Source organism: Eschrichtius robustus, chromosome 7 (assembly GCF_028021215.1).
Source record: "Eschrichtius robustus isolate mEscRob2 chromosome 7, mEscRob2.pri, whole genome shotgun sequence".
Lineage (NCBI taxonomy): Eukaryota > Metazoa > Chordata > Mammalia > Artiodactyla > Eschrichtiidae > Eschrichtius > Eschrichtius robustus.
In genome coordinates this window covers 91,203,354-91,230,971 of record NC_090830.1, presented here as the reverse complement: position 1 = coordinate 91,230,971, position 27,618 = coordinate 91,203,354, and the positions used below count along the sequence as shown (strand labels likewise).

Here is a 27,618-nt window from a genome sequence, read left to right as displayed (position 1 = left end):
GGGCCCAGTTGCTCCGCGGCATGTGGGATCCTCCCAGACCAGGGCTCGAACCCGTGTCCCCTGCATTGGCAGGCGGATTCTCAGCCACTGCACCACCAGGGAAGCCCTGACACCAATATTTTAAATCATTTATTGATTCATTGGGGCCATTGATGTGCCCACTGGCTTTTACCCCCAGGACAGGTCTCTGTCGTACAAGTCAGGGTGGGTAAGAGGTAAGCCTTGATTTTATGAAGTAGAAAGGGTGATGTAACAGGGAGGAAGGGAAAGGAATACAGCCAGACCTCAGGCACGTTCCAGGGGAATGAATTCTAAGGAAAGAATACCGTGGGAGGTGAGGATCCAGAAACAGATGTCCTTAAAACTGTTCTTCCTAAGAGTGCCCAGGGGTATGCAAACCCCAGACTAAAGACCACTGATCTATATAATAAGCTTAGAATAGTGCCAGGAACATATGAAGTGTTCAGGAAGTATGAACTATGGTTCTATATAGGTATTAAGTAAATGGAATGCAGAAAGAGTTCAGATACTATTAGGGGGTTGGACAAGACAAACCAAAAAAAAAACCCTCTAAAGCTGATTCCGTCATTCTGGCTTGGAGCCTGCATTGGTCACTTGCATCACAGATCACTTCAAGTGTAGGAGCTTGAAACAACAACTGTTTTATTTGCTCACAATTCTGCAGGTCAGCAAGTTGACCTGGGCTCAGCTGAGCAGTTCTTCTGGCCTCAGCTGGATCACTCATGCAGCTGCAGCCTGCTAGTGGGTCAGCTGGGGCCTGGCTGCTTCGGCGCCTCAGCTGGGATGACTCGTGTCTGTTTCGTGTGGTCTCATCTTCCAGTAGGCTAGCCAGGCTTCTTCATGTGATAGCAGAAGAGTTCCCTGCAATGAGAGAGAGAGAGCTCACAAACCTCAGAGCACAAGGCCTTTTATGCTTCTGCTTGTGACTCATTGGCTAATATTTCATTGGCCAAAGCACATCATGTGGCCAAGCTCAGAGTCAGTGTGGGAGGGAGTTACACAAGGATGTGGATAGATATATTAATGCGTGATTCATTGGGGCCATTGATGTAACACTCTACTACACAACTCCAGGGCCCTGTGGCTGTTTCAGCTTTACTTCTCTTTGAGGTGAACTCAATGATGAGCTTAGATTGGACACTTGTTGGGATAACTGCCTAGGTATTCTTATTTTTCCTCTGTAGCTAGAACACGGTTTTTCTGAAGGAGACCTACTATGGAGGATGTCATTGCAAAAAAAAAAAAAAAAAAAAAGGCTATTTTTTCCCAGGACCTCCTCTTAGTCCTGGAAGAGCTTTGATCAGAGAATTAAAACCCATTTTATAGACAGGAGCGCCTAAGTGGAGAAAAGTTGCCCCAAGAAGGCTTTCTCATGACTAAGGCAGAGCTCAGAAGTTGGGTGACTCTATAACTCTAGATTAGAACCCGATTCAACCTGGCTTGGCAAAAAAAATGAATTTTGGTGGTTATGTAACCAGGAAGTCTGAGGTGTATGGCTTCATGCCTGGCTTGATCCAGGTATGGAACAATATCAAGTCACTGTGGTGTCCTTGCCATGGCTCTGCTGTACTCATCCAAAGAGAAGGATAATAGCCCTGAGAGGTGGTTCGTGCCAACGTTTGGGCAATACCTGGCCACCTACATTTCCTAGGGATTCCTGGAGAATATATATCTAAAGTAGCATTTATTTACCATCTTCTATTTCTTTTTCCTTTCACAGTGAGACACTATTTGGTGAAATGCCCTCAGAACAGGTAGGAATATTTTCTTCTTTTTTTCAAGTAAAACTCTTTGCTATTTTACTTTCTTTTGATATTACCAAGAAATGGTTAAATTCATATCTTTACCTTAACGTCTGCATATTAGTTCAAAAATTGGCCTAAAAATGTGTGTTCTGCATGCACTTGCATGTTTCCAGATTTCGTGTTCTGACTGTCACCCTGAGAGGGGCCAGCAAACATGTGGCTCATGCTGGCCCAACATACATGCTGGAGGAGGCTTGACACTTGCTCTTGAATGACTGTTCCCCTGCTTAGGAAGGAGCTGGCAGGTGGACTGAACCACTTTGATGCCTCCTGACCACAAACACTCCTGATCCCCTTCCACCAATGCCTGCTTGTCCTATGTCCTACTCTACAGAATGCGTCCATTAGTGATATATGTGCTAAGATGCTAGCCTTTTAGCTGATGGGACACACCTCACAGGTAACAATAGTTATGGAGTTAGGGTAGATATTGCAAACTCATAGTATTTAAAAATTTGAGACTTCTGGTCCAGACAGGATGGATTAGATCAATTTCTCCCTGCTCTTCCCTGCTAATAAGCACAACTGTCATTTCTGGAAATAATATAAGAGACAAACAAAGGAGGACTCTGAAAGGTAGTAAGAAGAAAATGATGAAAGACAAAGGCAAAGAGAAAAATCTTAAAAGCAACCAGAGAGAAACAATGCATTATCAGGGAAACACAAGTTTGAATGACAGTGCATTTTTCATCTGAATCCGTGGAGGGCAGAAAGAAGCAGCCCACTTTTCAAATACTGCAAGAAAAGAACTGCCACCCACAAATTCTATATTCAGCAAAACTATCCCTTAGGAATGAAGGGGATATAAAGACATTCTCAGATGAAGGGAAACTAAAAGAATTTTTAGTTTCACTATCAGGCCTACTTTAAAAGAATGGCTAAAAGAAATTCTTGAAATAAAAGGAAATATCTTGATGCATTAGGAAGGAAGAAGGAAGAATTGAAAGAGCAGAAATATGGGTGCATAAGTAGACTATTCTTTTCTTCATGAGTTTAAAAAATAATATTTGATGATTGAAACAAAAAATTATAAAACCATCTGATACTCAAGAAGAGCATTATGATATATAAAAATGAGGAGGGTAAAGTGACCTAAATAGAAATGAGATTTCCACACTTTACTTCAAGTGATAGAACATTTTTACCAGTAGGCTGTGGTGTCACACATGTGTATTGCAATGCTCAAAGCAATTATTAAAGAATTATGAAAAACACATTCAAAAACAGTATAGAATAATAAAGATAGAATGCTAAAATATGTTCAAGTAACGTAAAGAAACAGAAGGATGAGAACCACAGAAAATAGACAGAAAGCAAATAATAAAATGGCAGACTTAATTGCTGACATACTATTTATCTTAAATGTAAGTGGTTTAAATACATCAGATGACAGAGGCTGACAGAGTGGATTAAAAAAAAAAAAACCATGACTTAAATATATGCTCTTTACAAGGAACTCATTTCAAACACAGTGACATAGGAAGATTGAAATAGAAGGATGGAAAAAGATATACCATGCAAACATTACCAAAAAATTCAAGAGTGGGCATACTAATACATGATAAAATAGACTTCAGAGCAAAGAAACTTACTAGAGATAAAGAGGGACATTAAATAATGATAAATGGGTCAATCCACCAGGAAGACAAAGATCCTAAATGTGTACATATCAAATAGCAGAACCACAAAATGCCTAAAGCAAAAACTGAAAGCTGAAAGAAGAAATAGATAAGTCCACAATGATAATTGTCAACTTCAACATCCCCTCTCAGCAGTAGATAGACCAACTAGATAGAAAATTAGCAAGGATTTTGAAGATCTAAACAACACAGTCAACCAAGAGGACCAAATTGATATGTATCAAAATACTCCAACCACCAGTAGCAGAACACATTTTTTTCCATTCCCCATGCAACATTCACCATAAGATATGGTTTATCTTAGACCAAATCCTGGGTTATAAAACAAATCCCAACAAATTTAAAATAATTAAAATCATATAAAATGTGTTCTCTGACTACAGTGAAATCAAACCATAAAGCAGAAATAAAACAACAGCAAGAAAATCTCTAACCATGTGGAAATTAAACAACACACTTTAAAAAAAAATCCATGGGTCAAAGAGGAAGTTTAAAAGGAAATAAAAAATACATAGGATTGACCAAAAATGAGAATAAACATAACAGAATATGTGGTATGCAGCTAAAGCTGTGCTAACAGTGAAATTTATAGGATTAAACGCTTACATAAGAAGAGAGGAAAGCCCTCCAATCAACATTCTGCGGTCTCACCTCAGGAAATTAGGAAGAGAGCAAAATAAACCTGAAGCAAACAGAAGGAAGGAGATAATAAAGTACAAAGCAGGAACTGATGAAATTGAAAACAGCGGTGTGATAGAGAGAATCAATGAAACAAGAAGCTGTTTCTTAGGAAACCTTTGGGAAAAAATGGGTAACGTGTACATAGGATTTCTCTGCTGTATTTCTCATGACTGTATGTGAATGCACAATTACCTCTGTTAAAGTTTCAATTAAAAATTGTATTTGATATCTCTGGGGGATCCTGTTTACAGTCCCAACAACCCCTATACTTGACTGCTTTGTGTTCCTGCTATCGAGTTTGGGATCCTCAGAAATTCTGTTACTCATATCAAAATGCAAAGTTATTTTACTGAGAGCTTACTATCTACCAGGTACTGTTCTAGGAGCTTGGCAAGCAGCAGTGAAGTAAAGAGACAGAAATCCCTGCCTTCGTGAGTGCAAGTGTATATGTATATGTCCCCAGGAGAGATGTCTGAGTACGGTTGAGTGAGGGGATTAGCAAGTCCTTTCCCCCAAAAAGCAACTATAAATCTTAACAAAATTGACAAAAGTAACCATTTTAGCACTTTGGAAAGACCAGAGGTATATATTAACCTGAGAGGCTTTTCTACTTGAAAAACTGCTGAACTGCTGAGAGCAACAGTGGTACTCTGTGGAGTTTTGGCCTTGGGCTGCTCTGATACTCTCCCTTCCCAGCTTGGCTGATGAGGAGATTCTTTTAAGGCAGGAAGTGCTGGGAGGACCATCAGCCTCTCTATTGTGGTAGAAGGGGGCTCACTTGACTTGGAGCAGTGTGCAAAGCCCACGTTCAGCAGTGTTGGCAGTGGAAGTGGCAGGCTTAGCGGTATTGAGCAGGGAGGCCCAGTGGTTCTGCTAGCCTGAGGTTTGGGTCACAGTTGGGTCAAGCATATCTCTGGCTGAGACAACATGCATGTGCAGAGGAGAATGGAGGGCACCCAAAGGATAGAAAAAGATACATCATGCAAGTAGTAACAGTAAGAGAGGTGGTAGCTAAGTTAATAAGACATACTTTAGGACAAGAAATATTACTAGAGACAAAGAAAGAAGTTTTATAATTATAAAAGATCAACATATCAGGATAATTTAACACATTATATGGACGAAACAACAGAGCCTCAACATACATGAAGCAAAAACAGAAAACTAAAAACGAAATTTTTCAATTATTCTAGAGTAACAGCTGGGAATTTCAATGCTCCACTCTCAGTAATTGATAGAATACTGAGACAGAAAATCAACCAGGACACAGAAGATGAAGCAGTTTTACCTGACAAATAAGAATGCTTTACCCAGTGACTGCATGATGTATTCTTTTCAAGTTTATTTGGCACATTCTCCAGGATAGGCCATATGCTAGGCCATAAAACAAATCTTTATAAAATTAAGTATTTTATTTATGTAAGAAATCATATGAAGTCTGTTCTCTGACCACACCAGAATTAAATAGAAATTAGTGACAGAAAGAAATCTGGGAAATTCCTAAATGTTTTGAATTTCAAACAACATACTTTTAAATGATATGTGGGTCAAAGAAGAAATCAAAAGAAAAATTAGAAAATATTTTGAATTAAGTAAAAATGAAAACACAGCATATCAAACCTTATAGGATGCAACTAAAGTAGTGCTTAGAGAAAAATTTTTGGCCTTTAAATGCCTATATCAGACAAGAAGAAGGGTCTAAAATCAATACCTTAAGCTTTCACCATAAGAAACTAGAAGTGTAAGTGAAGTCCAAAGTAAGCAGAAGAAAGGTTATAATAGAGATTAGAACAGAAATCAATGGCACGGAAAACACTTACACACACACACACACACACACCTACACACACACACAAACACACAGACGCAAAGACGTATCAATGAAACCAAAAGTTGGTTCTTTGAAAAGATCAATGGACTTGACAAACCTTAAGTTAGACTGTCCATGAAAATAAAAAAGAGAGAGAGAAAATAACCAATTACCAAAATTAGGAAAGGAAAAAGGAAAACCCTACAAAAATTAAAAGGTTATAATCCTGATAATCCAAGTTTATTCTAACAAATTAGACAACATAAATGAAATGGAAAAATTCCTAGAAAAACACAAATTTCCAAAACTGATTTAAAAAGAAAGCTATAGTCTGAATAAACCTATAATAAGTCCAGAAGTTAAATTGTTAGCTAAAAACTTTCCAGCCATGAAAAGCCTAGGCCCACATTGCTTTACTGGTGAAGCATGCCAAGTATTAAAGGAAAATAAGAATACCAACCCCTCACAAAGTGTTTCCAAAAAGTTGAGAAAGCGTAGTCTTTTCAACAAATGATGCTAGGACAAAATATATAAAGAACACTTACAACTCAATAATAACACGATAAATAACACAATTAAAAATGGGTAAAGAAGACATACAGATGGCCAACAGGCACATGAAACTATGCTCAACATCATTAATCATCAGAGAAGTGCAAATTAAACCACAATGAGATATCATCTCATACCTGTCAGAATGGCTAGAATCAAAAATAACACAAATAACAAATGTTGGCAAGGGTGTAGAGAGAAGGGAACCCTCATACACTGTTGGTGGGAAGGTAAGTCGGTATAGCCACTGTGGAAAACAGTGTGGAGGTTTCTCAAAAAACTAAAAATAGAACTACCACATGACCCAGCAATTCCACTCCTGGGTATATATTCGAAAAAAACAAAAACACTAATTTGAAAAGATACATGCACCCCTATGTTCATAACAGCACTATTTATGATTGCCAAGATATGGAAGCAACGTAAGTGTCCATCAACAGATGAGTGGATAAAGAAGATGTGGTATATATATACATACAATGGAATACTACTCAGCCATAAAAAAGAATGAAATTTTGCCATTTGCAGCAACATGGATGGATTTGGAGGGTATTATGCTAAGTGAAACACGCCAGACAGAGAAAGACAAATACTGTGTGATATCACTTATATGTGCAATCTAAAAAACCAGTAAATAGAATAAAAAAGGAACAGACTCACAGATATAGAGAACAAACTGGTAGTTACCAGTGGGGAGAGGGAAGGGGATTAAGAGGTACAAATTGCTATGTATAAAATAAATAAGGTACAAGGATATATGGTGCAACACAGGGAATATAGCCAGTATTTTATAATAACTATAAATGGAATATAACCTTAAAAAATTGTGAATCACTATGTTGTACACCTGAAACTTACATAATATTGTACAGCAACTATACCTCAATTTAAAAAAATGGACAAAAAAGACTTGAATAGATATTTCCCTAAAGAAGATACATAAATGGCTCGCAAGTTCATGAAAATATGTTCAATATGATTAGTCATTAGAGAAGTGTGAATAAAACCAAAATGTGGTGCCACTAAACACCCACTACAATGGCTATCATAAAAAAGACAGACAGGGGGCTTCCCTGGTGGCGCAGTGGTTGAGAATCTGCCTGCCAATGCAGGGGACACGGGTTCGAGCCCTAGTCTGGGAAGATCCCACATGCCGCGGAGCAACTGGGCCCGTGAGCCACAACTACTGAGCCTGTGCGTCTGGAGCCTGTGCTCCGCAACAAGAGAGGCCACGATAGTGAGAGGCCCGCGCACCGCGATGAAGAGTGGCCCCCGCTCGCTGCAGCTAGAGAAAGCCCTGGCACAGAAACGAAGACCCAACGCAGCAAAAATAAATAAATAAATAAATTTATTAAAAAAAAAAAAAAAAAGACAGACAATGTCAAGTGTTGGCCATGTTGTGGTGAAACTGGAACCCTGTACATTGCTGGTGGGAATGTAAAATGGTGTAGCCATTTTGGAGAAACGGTTTGGTGATTTCTTAAAACATTAAACATAGACTTAACCATATGACCCAGCAATTTCACTGGTAGGAATCTCCCCAGGAGAAATGAAAACATATGTCCACACAAATACATGCATGCAGCTTTTCATAGCTGCTTTATTCATAATCACCAGAAGCTGGAAACAATCTAAGTATATCCATCAACTGGTGAATGGATAAACAAAACTTAGTAATTCATTCACTGAAATACGATTTGATAATAAAAAGTAAGAAACTGCTGATCTATGCTACCACAGGGGTGAACCTCAAAAACGTTGTACTAAGTCAGCTAAGCCAGATGCAAAAAATTATGTATTGTATGATTCCACTTATTTGAAATGTCCAGAAAAGGTAAATTTATAGAGTCAGAAAGTAGATTAGTAGTTGCTTAGGGCTGAGGGTGGGAATAGGGATTAACTATAAATAGGCAAGAGGGAACTTTTGGGGGGTGATAGAGACGTTCTAAAACTGTACTGCGGTGATGGTTGCACAACTTTATAAATCTGCTAAAATTATTGAATTGTACACTTATGATCAGTGAATTTTATGGGGAGTAAATTATGCTTCAATAAAGCTATTTGTTTCTTTTTTAAAGCATATGCCCCGGAAAGGCTCCAAGGACCGGCATTTCAGGCGTGGGGGAAGGTTATGGCTCAGGTGATCAGAGGCTGTGGAGGGGCCAGCCTGCCAGTATTTCTCAGGATTTGCATGCTGTGATCTAGCGTCTGGCCTCACATTCTTAGCAAGCAGTGTGGGAGTTTGGGCTCCACTTCCTTCCATTCCCCGGCCTTCCCCTTCAGTTGCACCTATTCAGAGCTGGTGCTGAGGCTGGAAGTACAGCGAAGGCGTCACCCCAGCCTGGTGGGCATTAGAGTTTGGTTCTCCCCCAGCCCTGTGATGCCTGCCAGAGGTCAGAGATGACCACAGAGTCCCGCTTAAATGCTGCCCCCTCTACCTGCCGGTGCTGTCAGTGAAACTGGTTGGGCGCCTGAGTTGAGCGCTCCCTGTTGGCGTATCTCCTGTTGGGCCAGCCCACAGATCTGCCTCTGGAAAGCCTGCCTTTTCTAGTCCACTGCACCCCAGGACCCTGCAGGGGCCAGGGCTGCCCCCATGAACCTGGTAGCGGGTGCCCTTCTGACTTGCATGCATCTTTCTATTAGAACCTCATGCTCGTTTGACCTAGTACAGCCCATTCCCTGCCACGGGGCCTCACTTGTGAACTGGTCAATCCTTGCCATTTTAACTGGCCTTGACCTGAATTGTTCTCTGCCTCTGTAGCCCAGGCATTTTTTGGTTCCGTCCCTGTTGTGCCAGAGGGCTCCCAGATCCCGGCTCCTTCATCTGTGCTATGGCAGTGGGCAGCGGGGCCCCGGAGTCTCAAGCTATGATAGGGACAAATGTCCTTCTCTGTCCTCTGACCCCTTCCTCCTAAGGGAGAATGGGCAGAGAGCACAGGACCAGGGCAAGATGCCAGGAACAGAAGCCGTCAGGCAGGGGAGGGACCCTCAGGAAGAGGCCACATGCTGGCGTTGAGGCTGTGGTCACTGAGACAGGGACCTTGCCAAGTGACTGGGGCAGAACCTGGGGACTCTAGGGAATTCCATGACTTATTGAGAGAAGCTCAAACAGAAGGAAAACAAGTCTCGAATGTGTGTCATCCTTGAAGTCGGAAGTTGCCATTTCCTGGGAGGGGTGGCCTTGACCTTTGGGGCTGGGGGACAGTTCCTTTCTGATGGCAGAGCGCTCTCTCCTGGAGCAGAGACCCAGACCTTAGTGAGCTTCTCAGGATTCTGCAAGATTTTAAGCGTGCCCTCCCTGGGGAAAGCAGCCCTGAGAGCAGCTCAACTGGTAGGTATGAAACTGTACCCCAGAGTCCCGGAAGATCAGATTTTAGTTGAAATGCCACCAATTTCAGAGTTATAATGTGTTTTCATACCATGATACCTCCTCAGTGCACTCACGTGCCTTTCTTCAAGTTCAAGAAAATTGTCAAAAGGGTGGAAGGGGGCACCAAAAAGGCGATTCCCAGCCAGTACGTTTCCTGACCTTTTGCTTGACCTCTTCTTACGGGTTTGAGATAATAAATTTTCGCAAATGGGAGAAATTAAAATGGACATTGTGTCACCTGTACTGATGCAGTTACAGCTGAAGTTGTGTAAGCTTTCTTCATGTTTTCTGGTGCATACACTTTCTCAAGGATAAAGAGTCAGGGCCACAGACTATTTACATGTTGGATAAATTACAGGCACAGTTTTACTATACTTTGTGAGCTTAGTTTAAATAATTTTTCAGTCTTTTCTGAACCATCAGAGATTTTTAAACATACTCCCACAGTCGAAGTATGGGATTTAATAAGTGATTTGTTCAGGATCTTAGAGTGAAGGCAGCGATGTGGTTTCAAAGCGAATATGAAGATATATGCTCAAAACTGAGATATGTAACTACTTGCTTCATTTGTATAATATTGAATAGTAGCAGTGTTATAAAACATTTATTCCTTCTGTGAAAGGCAATCTGCTGTGATGGTTAAATATTCTGTGGCCAGGCTGCCTCAGTTCACATCCGGGCTCTGCCACTGATTGCTGTGTGCCTTTAGCTAATTTTTCAACCTCTCTGATAAAATGAGGGCAATAATAGTCCTAGCATATAGTGTGTTGGGAGGATTTCATGAGTTGGTCGGTACAAAGTGCTTCCAACAGGTAAATGGTGAGCTCTATGCAAGTGGTTCTGTTATTATTCAGTCAATACTTACGATTGATTCTTCTGTAAGCTTGTAAGGCCCATAGAACAAGAATGAAATAACACACAGCCCATGCCTTGAGGTCTCCCTCTGGTGGGAGACCCAGAGAAACAAGACCGTGGCAGCACCCGTGGAATGCCCACGGAGCTGTCACGGACACCCAGAGGAGGTGCCCCTAACCCTGTCCCAGGGGTCTGTGGGTGGTAAGGAAGGCTTCCTGGGGGTGAAATCTGGGCCAAGTCTTGAAGGCTGAGTTAGAGCGTTACAGGAGAAGAGGGCTGGGGGAGGGCAGCGCACAGAACTGGGGAGTGAAAAGCACAGCAGATGAAGGGATTTAGTCCATGGAGGTGAGGAACCCTGGAGATTCAGGGCAGAGCAGCAGGGAGGTGAGGCTGGAGTTGATGGCAGGGCCAGATGCCAGGGGATGGCAGTCATCATAGTAATAACAATAACGGAGCCACACTGTTATTAAATGCTGTGCCCTGGCACAGTGCGAAGCATGGGACACACACCATCTTCTTCCCGCCTCACAACAACCCCATGAGTGGGTGCTGTGATTATCTCCATCCTACAGATGAGAAAGCAATACAAAAAGTGTTGATGTTGGTGAGGTCTCCTGGCCAGTGAGGGGAAGAATAGCGAGGGCTGCCAGCCCAGGCCACCTGGCTCCAGGGCTCACACATTAGCATAGGTGTGCTGGGAAGCTTGGATCTGATTGTGAGAGCTTTGGTGTTGGCATTCACACAAATGAACAAAAAGTAGATGCTGCAGAAATGTTAGGGCAATGGAAGGAGAAGCGGGAAGGGTTTGGCGATCGATGCTGGGATTGGCTGCAGCTGCCCTGCATCCCTTGACTTTGAAAAGTGCATCCCTCTGGTCATAGGCATCGATTTGTGGGTGTCTGAGCCTCTGTCCGCATTCAGCTGAGCAAGCAAGGGGGCAAGGGCAGGGACGGCAGACTTGGGTGTGTGTCTCCTGACCTTCCTCCTGCATCCCTGACATCACTGCTGTGCAGTCTTATCCTCGCCCCACCCCAGGGCTCAGGCTCAGCTCCCTCCTTCCAGAGCCCTAGGCAGAGGCAGGCATGAGGAGGACAGGCCTGTGCGACGGGACCTGGTTGTTATTCCTGGAATCACGTGACAAACATCCACCTGGTTTTAGTGTCAGTTTGAGCTGTGCCACTCAGCAGCTTGGTGACGTTGGACCAGTCACTCAGCTTCTCTGGGAATATTTCACCCTCCACAAAATGGGCACAAACTTGCCTTTGTCCCTATGGCTCAGGGTCGTCATGAGCATTCAGTGAAATGATACCGGCTGTGGACTAATTACTCACGGAGTGCCCGTGTACCTCTGCAGCTGAACACTTTATGGGACTTACTTCTAATCCTCATAAAAACCCTGCAAGGTACAAATTAATCTCCCCAGATTAAGAACATGAATAAAACTGCCAACTCTTAGATGAAGAGTTAGCCCTCTGTAAACCTTTTGATTCCAGGTAACAGAAAAGCCAGCTCAGATGGTCTTACCCAGGAAGGGACTTGGCTGGCTCACCTGACCGGGGATGCTGCAGTGGGTGGGCCTTGCTCCGGGGGGCACAGGGTCCTGAGGGCAGTGGCTTCTGCTCCCAGCCTTCTCTGGGCAGTGCTGCCTCCAGGCTTTGATGTGTCCTCAGGCCAGGCCAGCTCCCCTTGGGAAGGGAATGGTGGCAGCACGTGCTTTCACCCCTGGCCTCATGAAGGAGTCATCTTGCTTCCTAATGAGCAAACACAACTGAACTCATTGTTATGGGACCAACCTGAACCAAGCACTAAGGCCAGAGGATAAAACTGTGCCGAGCAGGGAGTGGGGGGTCAGTGCCACCCAAACATTTGCCTTCAGCCCTAGGGGGCAGGGAGTGGATGCTGGGCAGGTAACCCCAATGACCTCTCCTTGCTTTTATTCTTATGACCCAAGACCAACTCTGCATAGAACCGCTAAATTTTGGGTGCGCCAAAAGGTTCGTTCGGTTTTCTCCATAAGATGGCTCTAGTAGCACTTAGTTGTCTTTAACTTCATTCGAAACAATTTTGTTAGATTGTATGTGACAGCTGTCGTATCAGCATGCATTTTAAAAAAGACATCAAAATTGGTGAATTTTTGTGTAGCCATTTTAATATTGAAGATGGAAGAAAAAAAGCAACATTTTCAGCATATTATGTTTTATTATTTCAAGAAAGGTAAAAACGCAACCGAAACGCACAAAAAGATTTGTGCAGTGTACGGAGAAGGTGCTGTGACTGATCGAACGTGTCAAAAGTGGTTTGTGAAGTTTCGTGCTGGAGATTTCTCACTGGACGATGCTCCACGGTCGGGTAGACCAGTTGACGTTGATAGCGATCAATCAAATCGAGACCTTAATTGAGAACAATCGACGTTATACCACGTGGGAGACAGCCGACGTACTCAAAATATCCAAATCAAGCGTTGAAAATCATTTGCGCCAGCTTGGTTATGTGAATCGCTTTGATGTTTGGGTTCCACGTAAGTTAAGGAAAAAAAACCTTCCTGACCATATTTCCACATTCGATTCTCCACTGAAACATAATGAAAACGTTCTGTTTTTAAAGCAAATTGTGATGGACTATTAAAAGTGGATACTGCACAGTAATGTGGAATGGAAGAGATCGTGGGGCAAGCGAAATGAACCACCACCAACCACACCAAAGGCCGGTCTTCATCTAAAGAAGGTGATGTTGTGTATATGGTGGGATTGGAAGGGAGTCCTCTATCATGAGCTCCTTCCAGAAAACCACACGATTATTTCCAACAAGTACTGCTCCCAATTAGACCAACTGAAAGTGGCACTCGACGAAAAGCATCCAGAATTCGTCAACAGAAAACGCATAATCTTCCATCAGGATAACGCAAGACTGCATGTTTCTTTGGTGACCAGGCAAAAACTGTTACAGCTTGGCTGGGAAGTTCTGATTCATCTGCTGTATTCACCAGACATTGCACCTTCGGATTTCCATTTATTTTGGTCTTTACAAAATTATCTTAATGGAAAAAATTTCAATTCCCTGGAAGACTGTAAAAGGCATCTGGAACAGTTTTTTGCTCAGAAAGATGAAAAGTTTTGAGACAACCATAATTCAAAAAGAGACATGTACCACAGTGTTCATTGCAGCACTATTTACAATAGCCAGGGCATGGAAGCAACCTAAGTGTCCATCGACAGATGAATGGATAAAGAAGATGTGGCACATATATACAATGGAATATTACTCAGCCATAAAAAGAAATGAAATTGAGTTATTTGTAGTGAGGTGGTTGGACCTAGAGTCTGTCATACAGAGTGAAGTAAGTCAGAAAGAGAAAAACAAATACCGTATGCTAACACGTATATATGGAATCTAAAAAAAAAAAAAAAGGTTCTGATGAACCTAGGGGCAGGACAGGAATAAAGATGCAGACGTAGATAATGGACTCGAGGACACAGGGAAGGGGAAGGGGAAGCTGGGACAAGATGAGAGAATGGCATGGACATATATACACTACCAAATGTAAAATAGATAGCTAGTGGGAAGCAGCCACATAGCACGGGGAGATCAGCTCGGTGCTTTGTGACCACCTAGAGGGGTGGGATAGGGAGGGTGGGAGGGAGGGAGATGCAAGAGGGAGGGGATATGGGGATATATGTATACGTATAGCTGATTCACTTTGGTATACAGCAGAAATTAACACAACACTGTAAAGCAATTATACTCCAATAAGGATGTTAAGAAAAAAAAAGTTTCGGGAAGATGGAATTATGAAGTTGCTTGAAAAATGGCAGAAGGTAGTAGAACAAAAGGGTGAATACATTGTTCAATAAAGTTCTTGGTGTAATTGAAAAATGTGTCTTTTATTTTTACTTAAAAACCTGAAGGCACTTTTTGGCCCACCCAATATTAAGGAAGCACCTCCTGACCTTACCAGTTAGTATTGAGAGATTTCAAACTCACAAACTAAACCACCTCCAAGCCTTTACGCAGACTCTGTGAAACTGGCAGGGACCACGAAGGACGAGCTCTCACAGTGAGGCCCAGCAGAACCTCTCAGGTGATGTAAACCATTTATGATGAAAGGCCATGGGGAGGCTGTGGACAGGGAGGTGCCTTGGCAACTGCCTCACGAAGGAGCAGCTTTTATCCTGGTGCTCTTCACAAAATGCATGCAAAAATGTCATACATAGGATGAAAGCAGCAGAAAGTAATGCATCAGGACCCCCGGGGTCTGCAGGTCCTTTCTAGGTGTGCCCGCTCTGGCACAGGTTTCTGAGAACCCTGCCATGTCCGTCCAGTCCCTATTCAAGGACTCCGAGAGCAGATTCCATAATAATGATGATCATAATGCTGGTAAAGCTGCTGGCAAAGCTATGGAGACAGTTAATAGATCAGTGGTTGCCAGAGGTGGGGGAGGGAGGGATGAATAGGAAGAGCACAGAGGAATTTTAGGGCATGGAAGCTATTCTGTATGATACTACAGTAATGGCTACATTATAAGTTTGTCCAAACCCATAGAATGTACAACACCAAGAGTGAACCCTAACGTAAACTGTGGACTTTGGGTGATGATGTGTGTCAAGGTAGTTTCATCAGTTAAAACAAATGCACCGCTCTGGTGGGGATGTTCATAATGGGGGTGGTCAGGGGTCTATGGAAAATCTCTGTATCTTTTGCTCAGTTTTGTTGTGAACATAGAACTGCTCTAAAAACTAAAGTCTTTTTAAAAAAATAAAACAAGGAAGAGGAAAAAGTCTGGAAATACTTATGAAGGTCATGTTTTGGTTACGATAGACTTATTTTCTTTCGTCTCCGTGCTTGTAATTACCATTTTAAAACTCACTCATTTATGAGAAAGAGTCACCTCAAGGGAGGCACCATTCGTCTGCCTCGAAAGTGAAGTTCTGTACCTTGTACACCGTTCCTCGGCATGTGCTGTTGATTGACCTTGTGTGACAAGGAAAGCCCGTGGAGCACTTTCAAAAGCCTAGAGCGAGATGTCAGGAAATTCGCCCTATTTGCACTAGTCCTTGGCCTTTATCAGTGGCAGCTACCTTGGGCGGGGGACCTGTCATTGTAAACGACAGTGAGATGATAACATAGTTGTCGAGACCTGCGTTCCTCCTGCAAGATTCCACACTTGACATTGCAAGGTACGAGGTTATAGGGGGATGAGCGTATCGCGGGCAGTCTTGGAAAGGCGGCCTGGAGCTGCTCGGAGAGGAACTGAGGGAGCCCTCTGGGGGTCCTGGTGAGTCCTCATGGTCTGAACTGAGGTGTGCAGGCTGGAGGAAAGGAAGCACGTGGACACTTCGGAAGGTAAAGTGGATCAACGGAAACACTGACTTTCAAAGATGGTGTGGGAGCAGGAAGTGTTCAGGGAGGGCAGGCCCAGAAGGATGCTGGCAGGGCCAGATTGGCACATCTTCCTCAGCCCCGCTCGCGGAGGGCTTTCTGGGTCGGGATCTTTTGCCCGACAGACCACACTTGGCATCCCAGCCATCCCAGTTCAGGCCACGCTGAATCCCTCTGCAGTATGTGACGGACAGCTTTATGCCAGGATGAGGATCCTCTGCTCATTCAGCAGGAAACGGGATTGAACAGACCCCAAGGGGGCATAGTTCATGTGTGGAGGCACAAAGCTCGTCCTGGATCCAGGGAAACACCAGGCACCTGGGGGATGAAGGTTGGGTGTCTGAACGCTCTTCGGTGGGAACAGTTAACTGCTCCTCTGGTGTATCCCAGTGAGGCAGGTATTTGATGGAGGGGTGGCACTCCTTATGCACAGGCGCTGTGGTTCAGTATGAGGGCGCTTTGAGCTCACATTCACTTATGAAAGCAAGGTGTGCCTGGGTGTTTGGTTCTTCATTTTAAAAATGTTCCTTGGTGAGATCATCTCAGTTTATACTATTTTATTTTTTTTCTGCTCCCAGACTCACTTAGTTGTAGAGGCACAGAATTTCCACATGGCTGGCCTGCCCACACCCACCTCCCTTTGGGCAGCACAATCCCAGGGACAAGCATGTGCTCCCCTCCTTCTCTGCCCAATCTTGGGCCAGGATGGCCCTTGGTCTTGGGCACCAGTCACTGCTCCTGCCTCCAGGACCCTAGCACTCAGGCTGGCCCCTCTTCCTCCCACCAGGGCAGGGCTTTGAGCAGCTGTAATCGTCCTGGATTTAGTATAGACTGAAAGTGCAGTGGAATGCTGATTTCGCCTTCCGGTACCTTTTTGGGGAGCTGGTTTAAGCCTAGAGCAGCCATTGTGGATCTGGCTTGATTGACCTTCTTCCTGCCCTAGTTCTCTTGTTCTCTGTTGTCTGGGCTGGGCTCAGAGTCCTTGCTTCAGGGCCAAGGAGGCAGGTCCATCCCAGATCTCCTGCCTGGACCTCTCTGAGGCTTAATTTTCCCATCTGGGCAGGTCAGAGATTGTGGATATCAGGCACTTTTCACAGTGCTTTGCGTCGGGTAGACAGACATAGCTCTTATTAACTTTAGCTTCTGCAAAATATGATCGCTCACAATTTGTTCAGTGCCTGGTAAAATCCAGGTTGCCTGCTTTACCTAGTGTCCTGGAGTGGCCACCCATTGCTCAGGGGTGCAGCCTCTCTCTACGCCCTGCTCGCCTGCTCTGTCCTGCGTGGCACTTGTACAGCACTGCTATGTCTGTGGCTCTAGGAGGGTGCACTGTGCTCTCTCGACAGAAAGATTTTCTGATCAAGGTTTAAGTTGAAGTTTGTGCTTCCCCTCAGGACCAAGACATGGCGCCATGAGATACCCAGGTAGCAATATTATTCTCCCTGGGTAGCACCATGACATGCCCCTACCCCCCTACTGTATCCACACGCTGGAGATTAGGATCCATGCTGTTTAGCCATTTCATGCCCCGTCTAATTTAGGCTGAGTTTCTTACCTGACCCTAACTATAACCCTGTGAGATAGATAGCAAGGGTACATCTCCCCGTCTTACAGGTTGGGGGATGCGGCCCAGGGAAGCGAGTGACTTGCCCTGTATCACCTCTCTAGTCAGAGTGGAAGCAGATTTAGTGCAGGCTTTCTGCCCCCGTCCAGTGCCCGTTTGCTAGATCCAGCCACCACGTGCCACGGAGCAGAGGTGCCCAGTCTTTGTGGGACAGAGACTCCTATGAGAGGCGGCCAGGCCGGAACTTTGTACATGTCACAACAAGGGTCCCACATGTGCGCCTCCTGCCCCGCCCTTGTGGGAGCCAGAAAAACAGCCCTGTTCCCCACAAATAACACTTCTCTCCGATCACACAGCTCTCTAATTTAGCTGGAGTTTCCGGCCTATTTTCTATCTTCCTTGGTTTGACTGGCTCCAGCAATGCCCACTCCCTTGTGTCAGACACAAAATACAGTCCTGTTGCAACCCAAGATGTAGAATAACTTTTCTCGTAAGTGAATCATAAGACGGACTTGGCCAAAAATTCCTACCAGCCCTGCTGGCTCAACGGGAAACGTAAGCTTCTGAGGGAATAACTGTCTATCGTATGTCATTGTGGTGACTCATTGTATCTGAGCGCTCATGATTGAGGTATGAAGTAGAACTGAATTTAGTTTAGTGTAGTTTTACTGTTTTCAAGGAGAAATGGTGATGACAAAGCAGATCTTTTTTCAGCTTACTGAAAGCCCCGGGCGTAATGGCCTAAGTTTATGATGTCTCAAAATTTTCATTTTATATTAAAGAGCTAAAGAATTAAAGCCAAGGAAAGAGAAGAGGAAGGGGGAATATAATCTGATTTTGTGGGGTGTGAGGTGCAACTGGCGAGGATAATCCCAACTCAGAGGCAATGGACAAAAAGAAAATATCAAATGATTTTAGCAGAAACAAATGACCACGCATTTAACAAAAAGCCAAAATTCAAAAGTCGGGAAATGTTTGCAATAAGCATGTCACATTGATGTCAAAGATGCAAACAAATCTATAAGAATGACTCAACGATCCTAATAAATAATAGCAGAAGGTGTCCATACATCATTCATAAATAAGGAAACACAGTTAGACAAACACGGGAAATGTTCCTCCTAGCAAGCAAAGAAATGCAAGTAAAAGGAGATATCACATTTTTCTTCATTAAGTGAGAAATGTTTTAAACTGATAAATCTGGTGTTAAAAAGGATGAAAAGATAAATGCCCTCATCCATTGACCAAGCGGCTATAAAGTAGTACTAACTTGTTGGAAATCATTTTGACAGTGGGTATTTTTTTTTTTTTTTTTTTGACAGTGGGTATTGAATAACCTTTAAAATGATCCTCCTCTGTGAACTAGCATTTCCAGGTCTAAGAATCCAAAAACAAAATCTAAGAATGGAAAACCATTATGCACAAATATATTTATAGCAATGTTATTTGTATATCAAACTGGGAAACAAATTAGATGTTTAGATGTCAGGGGAAGGCTAAGTAAACTGTGGCATGTCTTCTCACTGGAATAGTGGGATGATGTGACAATATGGAAAGTGTAGATTAAGTAAAAAGAAGGATGCAAAATGGTAATACAATATTATTTTTTAAAAAAACAATGTATAAGAACCAAGGAAGAGTTGAAACTTATGTCCCCAAAAAGCCTGCACATGGATGTTGACAGCAGCTTTATTCATAATCTCCAAAACTTGGGAGCAAAAAAGATGTCCTTCCGTAGATGAATGAATAAATAAACCCTGGTACATCCAGACAATGGAATATTATTCAACATTAAAAAGAAATGAGCTATCAAGCTATGAAAAGACATGGAGAAAACTTAAATGCATATTTCTAAGTTAATGAAGCCAATCTGAAAAGGCTACACATACTGTATGATTCAAACTATATGTGACATTCTGGAAAAGGCAAAGCTATGGAGACAGTTAATAGATCAGTGGTTGCCAGAGGTGGGGGAGGGAGGGATGAATAGGAAGAGCACAGAGGAATTTTAGGGCATGGAAGCTATTCTGTATGATACTACAGTAATGGCTACATTATAAGTTTGTCCAAACCCATAGAATGTACAACACCAAGAGTGAACCCTAATGTAAACTGTGGACTTTGGGTGATGATGTGTGTCAAGGTAGTTTCATCAGTTAAAACAAATGCACCGCTCTGGTGGGGATGTTCATAATGGGGGTGGTCAGGGGTCTATGGAAAATCTCTGTATCTTTTGCTCAATTTTGTTGTGAACATAGAACTGCTCTAAAAAAAATAGTCTTTTTAAAAAAATAAAACAAGGAAGAGGAAAAAGTCTGGAAATACTTATGAAGGTCATGTTTTGGTTACGATAGACTTATTTTCTTTCGTCTCCATGCTTGTAATTACCATTTTAAAACATGAACGTGCATTAATTTATAATGGAAAGAAAAAATAAACATTTCAGGAATTTGAAAAGCTAGGAAATGAAGCTGTATGTGTGGTTGTGTATTTAAACAGTTCTGAGGGTTTCTGATCCCTTGTTTTCTCTTTGTGGCCAGAGTTTTGTAAACACACATCCCTTTTGGCTATTTGTAAATTTACACAGTTGACCCTGTACTCTAAAGCCATGGCCAGTTAGAATTTCTGTTCCCAATAAAAATAAGCTATCTTTGGGGACTCTCAGTGTGAACTGTATTCTTGGAAATTTCCCCACAACATGACTCAGTCTTTGTTTATTTTTAAAACTCCAGGACTGTATTAGAATAGTCTGTTTTCTTTTATTAAATATATGTAAATTTTTATTAGTGTTTAATTTACTGTTTTTCAAAGATTATACAATCACATGATTTAATAATTAAAATTTTAAAGTTAAATAATTAATTTAAAAATATATGTACAGTGATAATTCTCCTTGTCCAATCTTCCTTCTGTTTATTTCCTCAGCACCCCCATTTTAAGGATCCACTATTTTTAAATTCTTGTGAATATTTCCAAAGTTTCTCTATGTTTGTGTACATAAATACTAATATATATTATTTTCCTGTATTTTTATACAAAAAAAAGACACATTTTACACATTGTCCGACACCTAGCTTTTTCACTTAACAATGTGTCTTTTCTTATCCCTAGATAAATAGCTTCCTCATTCCGCATTACAGTTACAAAGGACCCCGTGTGTGGATTGATTTGTGGATTCACCATAATTTCCTTAACCAGTCCCCCGCTGATGGACAGTTGGGTTGTTTCTAATCTATTGCTATTACCAACAGGACTATAATGACTTACATGTACATTTCATACCCATGCAAGGATATCCACAGAATAAATTCCCAGAAGTGAAATTGCCGGGTCACAGAGTACAAGCCTCTGTAATTCTGGTAGACCCTGTGATCCTGAGTGCCGAATTGCTCTCCATCAGGAAGGGTTTACACTTGTACCAGCAATACTTCTGAGTGCCTGATTCCTCACACCCTTGCCAAAAGAGCGCTCTGCCTTACGTTTGATTGTTGCCATTCTGATATGTGCAGAAAGAAAGTGCAGTACATTTTAATTTGGATTCCTCTTTCTTGAGGAAGTTTTAGCATGTTTTCCTAGGTACGAGCCTTTCCTCTTGTGTGAAAACTGTTTACCACCTTCATTCATTTTGACTATTAGGTCATATCTTATGGATTTCTAGAAATCCTTTGTATTAGGGAGATCAAGGGAGTTACCAAGCCTCTCTTGGTAACTGTACCTACCTGGCTGGAATATGTGTCTGAGGACAAGAGATTCTAAAAAAGGCTGCCCTCTGGGTTGCTGGAGCCATAGGATGCATTTGAAATAAGACGATGGCCATTCAAGGAAGTGCTTGGACTCCACCCCACAGGTAGCATGGAGAACAGGTTTCACATCAGGCCAGTCTGGGTTTGCAGCTTTCGTGTTGTCTGCCTACAGTGTCACTTAGAGCAAGTCACTTAGCATCTTTGAATCTTGGCTTTGTTACCTGTAATGTAAGGCTTACCTATTACTTTGGGTTATAACGGTAACACATAGAATCTGATACTACAGTGATTACACAGGTAACCACCCAGATAATTGAAAACACTCACAATGCTCCTGAGGGTTAACTCAGTCTTTACCTTAAAGGTGAAGGTACATACAGCAGGAGGAGAAAGTGTGAACAATCATGGGGGGCCCTAGGGACTCCCAGCTGCAACTCCCCAGGGTCCCTTCTCACTTGCACAGGTGCTGCTCTGTCTCTGGATTGTGAACCACGAAGATGTGTGCAAGGAACGTTGGTTTTAGGGGAGCTCAAGGAGAAGATTTAGGGATATCTTAATATCCTACTGGTGATGTAACCAAGCCAGACTGTGTAAACCCATTAACCAGGTGTAAACAATCTATACATACAATCTATACATCCCAAAACAATGTAGGCAAGCTGGCCCTGGGTCTCTCCAGAGATTTTGGAACTTTAACAGAACATTACAAATCCCTAACTAGCTCAACTCATCATCCTTAGCCAAGGGTCAGTACCAGACCTCCAGACATCCCTGGACATAGGCACAGAATGATCCCAGTCCGGCTCTAAGAGTACCCTACCTTACACACAGGTACACGGGGTACTCGGAAACTATTGCTTCCTTTTCCTTTCCCTGGAACAAGCCTGCCTTTGCCTTCACCAGGACCTTTTTCTTCTCCAGCTCAGGGGAGACTGTCACCAGCGTGACCAGCTTGGTCCCACTGCAGCCCAAGAAGGGCAAGAGGCGGAAGGAAAAAGCTGACGTTCCTCCCGCAGTCCCTGCCAAAGGTAGGAAGCCAGCCAGCAGTCATCCATGTGGAGAGCGCCTGGGGTCTGATGTGAGATCAGGACAGGAGAGTAGGCAGGTGGAGGGTGTGACATCCCTGATTATATGGTCTGGAGAACCCCACCTAGATTCTGGTCATAACTGAGCCCCGTCCCTGAGGTGGGCTGGGGGCACTGGCATTGGCCACGCATGGCTTTAGGGGGCGTCAACCTCTACAGACTATTCCACAGTGTATTTCCCTTTGAAGTACTAACCTGCTCTGCACATAGCAGGGTGGACCAAGGGGGTGTCAGCATCCTCTTGGTTCATTCAAGGGAAAGAAGCCTCTCTGATTTTCCTCAAGATAAAAACCAGGTGTGTAATTTATTTTGGATTTGTTCTGGGGATTAAAATGAGGGTTATTACTTGATTCCAGTTATGACTTAGAGCAACATAAATGAGGAAGATGGGCATTTCCTGAGGCGAGAACTAAAACTGTTTATAAATCGTTCCTAAAATAACTGTGGCCAATTTAGGAGAAGGTCATACATCAAAGGATTTGTAATACAGTTAGGAATACAAGGGTTGCCCAGGTGAGTAATTTAAGAACAAGACAGGATCCCTTTTATCCCTCAACTGGGGCTTCCCAGGATGGCCCCTTGGCACCCTTTGCGCCCTGTGGTGGAAGGCAGTGGTGCTGAGACTGAACGTATACTGGGTGGACAAAAGGGGCTTGGAGGCGTGAGCGTCCTGCGAGGCACGACACTTGCGTACCTGGGGAGGGAAGGGAGCTGCCCCTGCTCTGCGCCAGGGGTTGTACTGCTGTATCACCTCATTCAGTCAGCATAGACGGTGCCCTACTGTACGAAAGACGAAAACGAGACTCAGAGAGCCACGTGGTTGAGCCTGGCTTTGAGTTCAAGTCCCAGTTCATCTAAATACTAGGTAGTTACATGATGTTGGAAGAAGAGCCTCGGTTTCCTCCTCTGTTAGATGGGGACAATAAGACCCTCCCTGCTGACCTCCCAGGGCTGCTGTGAGGGTCAAAGGTCACCGCTGTCAGCGTTAGCGTGCAGCTACGAGGAAGCCCCAGGGAAGGTCCCAGCCTCAGCCTTTACCAAGTGCACCTGGTTCTCACCTGCACGTCTGACCTCTTTGTAGCTGGTGGTGTTTTATGCCGTGGTTTTGTTGACCTTGTTGAGAGGAGAGGATGACGTATCCAAAGGCTAGGAGAGGATCACCCTCCCCCGAGGGGCACCAGTCCAGCTGTTACCTGGATCAGAAACTAGAGTTCCTCCATGAGAACAGGAAGGGGCCCTATGTCCGAGGCTCTCTGTCCGTGGTGCTCATGATACGTGGGTTTTAAGAGTCCTGGGAGGAATTGCAAACTAAACCCTTGATGTGCTTCCACAGCTCCCATCGCCGCCCCGTTCCATAAACCGAAGCTGCTGAAGCCACAAAGGAAAGTCGCCCTGGTGAGTAACCGCATTCTCTGTGCTGTCCCCTCAAGCCCTAAACACAACTCTGGTCCAAGGAGTACCTTTATTGACTGAAAACATGCTCCAAGTTCTTGGTGCTTTGTTCCCAGGCAAAGGCATCCTCTCTTCTTGGGTCGGCTTTTGAGTCAGCTTTTCTCCATAGCTAGTTCCCACAGAGTGGCTTTTTAAAAGTCCAAATGGAATTACTTTTCATTATCAATGCTCCTTTTTGAAAAGAAGGGAAAAAATCGCACTCAGAAAGGTATAAAATAGAAAGTGGACCAGCTTGTATAAATTTGTCTTGATAACCACTCTGAAGAGACTGCTGAAGAACTTTCCAGAAAACATGTTTTACTTTTGAAACAATTTCAGTTTTACGGAAGAGTTAGAAAGATGGTACAGAGAGTTCCCGTCTACCTTCGCCCAGCTTCTCCTAAGGCTAACTTCTCACACAGCCGTGGTGTGTTTGTCAAAACTAAGAAGTTACCATCAGCACATTACCATTAACTGCACTCCAGACTTGGATCAGATTTCAGCAGTTTTTCCACAAATGTTCTTTTTCTGGTGCAGGATCCCATCCAGGCTGTCACATCGCATTTCGTGGTCTTGTCTCCTTTAGTCTCCTCCAATCAGGGCCAGTGCCTCCGTCTGTCTGCTTCTACAGCCTTGACACTTTTAAAGAGTAGTAGCTGCATTTTTTACAATGTCTCTTGATTTGGGTTTCTCTGAGGTTTTCTGATGATTAGAAATGAGGTTATGGATTTGAGGGTAGAACAACACAGAGGAGATATGCCTTTCTCATAGCGTCCCATGGAGCGGACGTGCTATGCTGTTGACCGTGACCACTTGGTGAAGGTGGGTCTACCAGGTTTCTTCAGTATAAAGTCACTATTTTTCCCCTTTCCATACTTTATTTGTTAGAAGCCAGTCATTAAGTCCAGGTCACACTCAAGGGGAGGAGAGTGAAGCTGAACCTCCTGAATTCAGGGAGGGGTCTCAAAGACTCTGTGGACACATATGAAGACCACCACAGTAATTAATAGGTATTTTAGGGGAGATACGTCAAGCCTGTGCAAATAGCCTGTTTTTCCTTGAACTTTCGTCTACTCATTTTAGCATTCATCCGTGGATTTTGCTTGCAGCACTTACTACTATGGTGAACTGATGGTGATTTTCTGTTTTCCTCAATCCATCTCCATTTACTACTTGAAATTCTTCTGTAAGGAAGAGCTGGATCCCTTTCCTCATTGACTTATTCGCTAATTTCTTTATACCAGTATGGATGCATGAAGATTTAATTTTTTTTTAAGTTTGTAAGCGTACTGTTATTTATTTTGTTGCCAATTTTGTTCAACAGCTGTGTATTTGTGTGTGAGAGAGAGAAAGAGAGAAAGAGGGAGAGAGAGGCAGAGAAACTGGCAAACCAGTTCTAAAATGTTTATGTAAGATAATAAGGTTATCTTGGCCTTGTGGAGGGCCAAGATCATCTTGAAGGAAAAGAACAAAGTGAAGAATTTATAGACCAATTCACAAGATTTACATTAAAGCCATAGTAATTAAGCTGTCTAGTAAGTAATGGTATTAGCATTAATGTATTAAGCACATTGGTATTAGCACAAGAATAGATAAATAAACCAAAGGACTAAAGAGCCCCAAACATATCTACATATGTATTGTCACTTGATTTTATGACAAAAGTGACATTGCAGTGCAGTGAAGAAAGGATTATACCTTCAGGATACAGTACAAGAATGAAAAGGGAAGCCACCTATGGGGAGAGTGTATCTGCCACGTGTATATTTGATGAAGGATTCTCACCTAGAATTTGTGAACACCTACAAATCAATAAAAAAGAAAAAGGCAACACTACAAAAAACTAGGCAGAAGTCTTAAACATGTGCTTCACCAAAGAAGACATACAAATAGCCAATCAGCACATGAAAAGTATTTAATCTCATTGGCGTCGTGGAAATGGAGGTTAGAAGCAGAAAACCAGTTCACATCTACCAGGATGGCTACAGTGAAATACTTATATGGTTTCCTTTTTTTTTTTTGCCTGTTTTTCTCCGATCCAATTGGAATTTAGGAATGGATCCAGTTTTATCTGTCATTCTTTTTTGTCAGATTCTTTTTTATTTAACTTTATGTTTCATATTTCAATAATCTCGACTTGCCAGTTTCATTATACTTCATCACTACATTCTAAACAATTACTTAAACTTAACTTTTATTAGTTCTGTTATTACTTTTTCTTGAATCCAGTGTCTTTCCCCCAAATATATTTGCCTTTACATTTGAGTAGTTTGTCTGTGAATGGAATGGAATTCTAGTTTCATAAACATTTTCCACTCTGTTCTGGGAAATATGCTAAGCACTTTGTGTGCATTTCTGTTTACTTCCCATATTGTTCAGCATAAATGCCATGCTCATTACTGTGGCCTCTAATGCCTTATATCATGCAAGCCACATGTAATTTAAATTTTCCAGTAACCACATTAAAGACGTAAAAACAAACAGGTGAAACCAATTTTCATAATATGGCTTATTTAACCCAATATATCAAAGTATTATCATTTAAACATATAACCAGTATAAAAATTATTAATGAAATATTTTAATGCTTATTGTTCTGCTAAGTCTTCAAAATCCAGTGTGTATGTTATGCTTCCTGCACATCTCATGTCAGAACCACAGTTCAAGAGCTTAATAGTCACATTTGGCTATTGGTTACCATATTGGACAGCGCAGCCCTGTAATTATCTAGCCCCCGTGGCCTCTTTGACATCATTTTTAGCACTGTCCCCCTTTCTCGTTCCCCTCCCATCATTCTGTCTTCCTTGCTAGTCCTTAAACATACCAAGCATGTTCTGGTAGGGCCTTTGTTGTCTTATATGCCTGGACCGTCCTCCCCAGGCTATGTCTGTGGCTTATTACTCACCCCCTAGGGTCTCTTTTCAAATATCAACTCAGTGGAGAAGCCTTCCTGAAACTCTATATAAAACACCACCCACCCTCTGAAGGAACTCCCCAGGAGAGGCATCCTGACGTACTTTTACATGTATCTATTACCTGCCTCTCTCTTCTCAGAATGCGAGGTCCATGAAGGCAGGGAGGTTGTCTGCTCTGGTCACTGCTGTGTTCTCCACACCAGAGCAGTGTCCAACAGGATGGGGATGTGTGATTTTGCACCCCAGCTTTGTGGAATAGGTTCTGTCATTGTGCTTTTATAGATGGGCACAGTGAGACTCGGAGTCAGTAAGGTGACAGATGGACGACTAACCCAAGGTCATGCAGCTTGTGGGCTGCAGTCAGGACTTGAACCTTTGTCCTTCTGAAGCCAGAGCATAAGGTTTTAAGCAGCTTAATTGAAGCCTTGTCTCAGAGTGGAACCTGGATCTCTGTGCATGATTCTGACATCCTCTCATGGCTCAGCCTTGCCCCTGACCTTCCTATTTCTGTGCCCAGGTTTCTGCTGTTCTCCTAGACAGGATGGTTCCTCTGTTTTCCAAAGAAAGCCTCCTTTTGCCTGCAGTGAGTTGTGGGTCCTGAAGGGCTTTTCATACAGTGTGATTCCATCTGGTTCATATCATCAAACATTCCTTATCAGTTCTGCTCTATTGACTACACTGTCTTGTCCTCAAATGTAGCAGCGGAGTTTTTGCTGATTTTAATAGATTTCTGGTCATTCCGTAGACTTTGGGAAACTCAATTGAACACA

At 42.9% G+C, this 27,618-nt stretch overlaps 1 protein-coding gene across 1 annotated transcript in view; it reads left to right on the top strand.

Moving 5' to 3' along the window:
• VSTM4 (V-set and transmembrane domain containing 4) overlaps positions 1–27,618 on the top strand; it is an 88,927-nt gene that overhangs the window by 38,238 nt on the left and 23,071 nt on the right. The window contains exons 5-7 of the mRNA XM_068548042.1: positions 1,742–1,775; positions 22,339–22,445; positions 23,836–23,897. Coding sequence (XP_068404143.1) covers positions 1,742–1,775; positions 22,339–22,445; positions 23,836–23,897 — 203 coding nt within the window. The remainder of the gene's footprint in view (positions 1–1,741; positions 1,776–22,338; positions 22,446–23,835; positions 23,898–27,618) is intronic.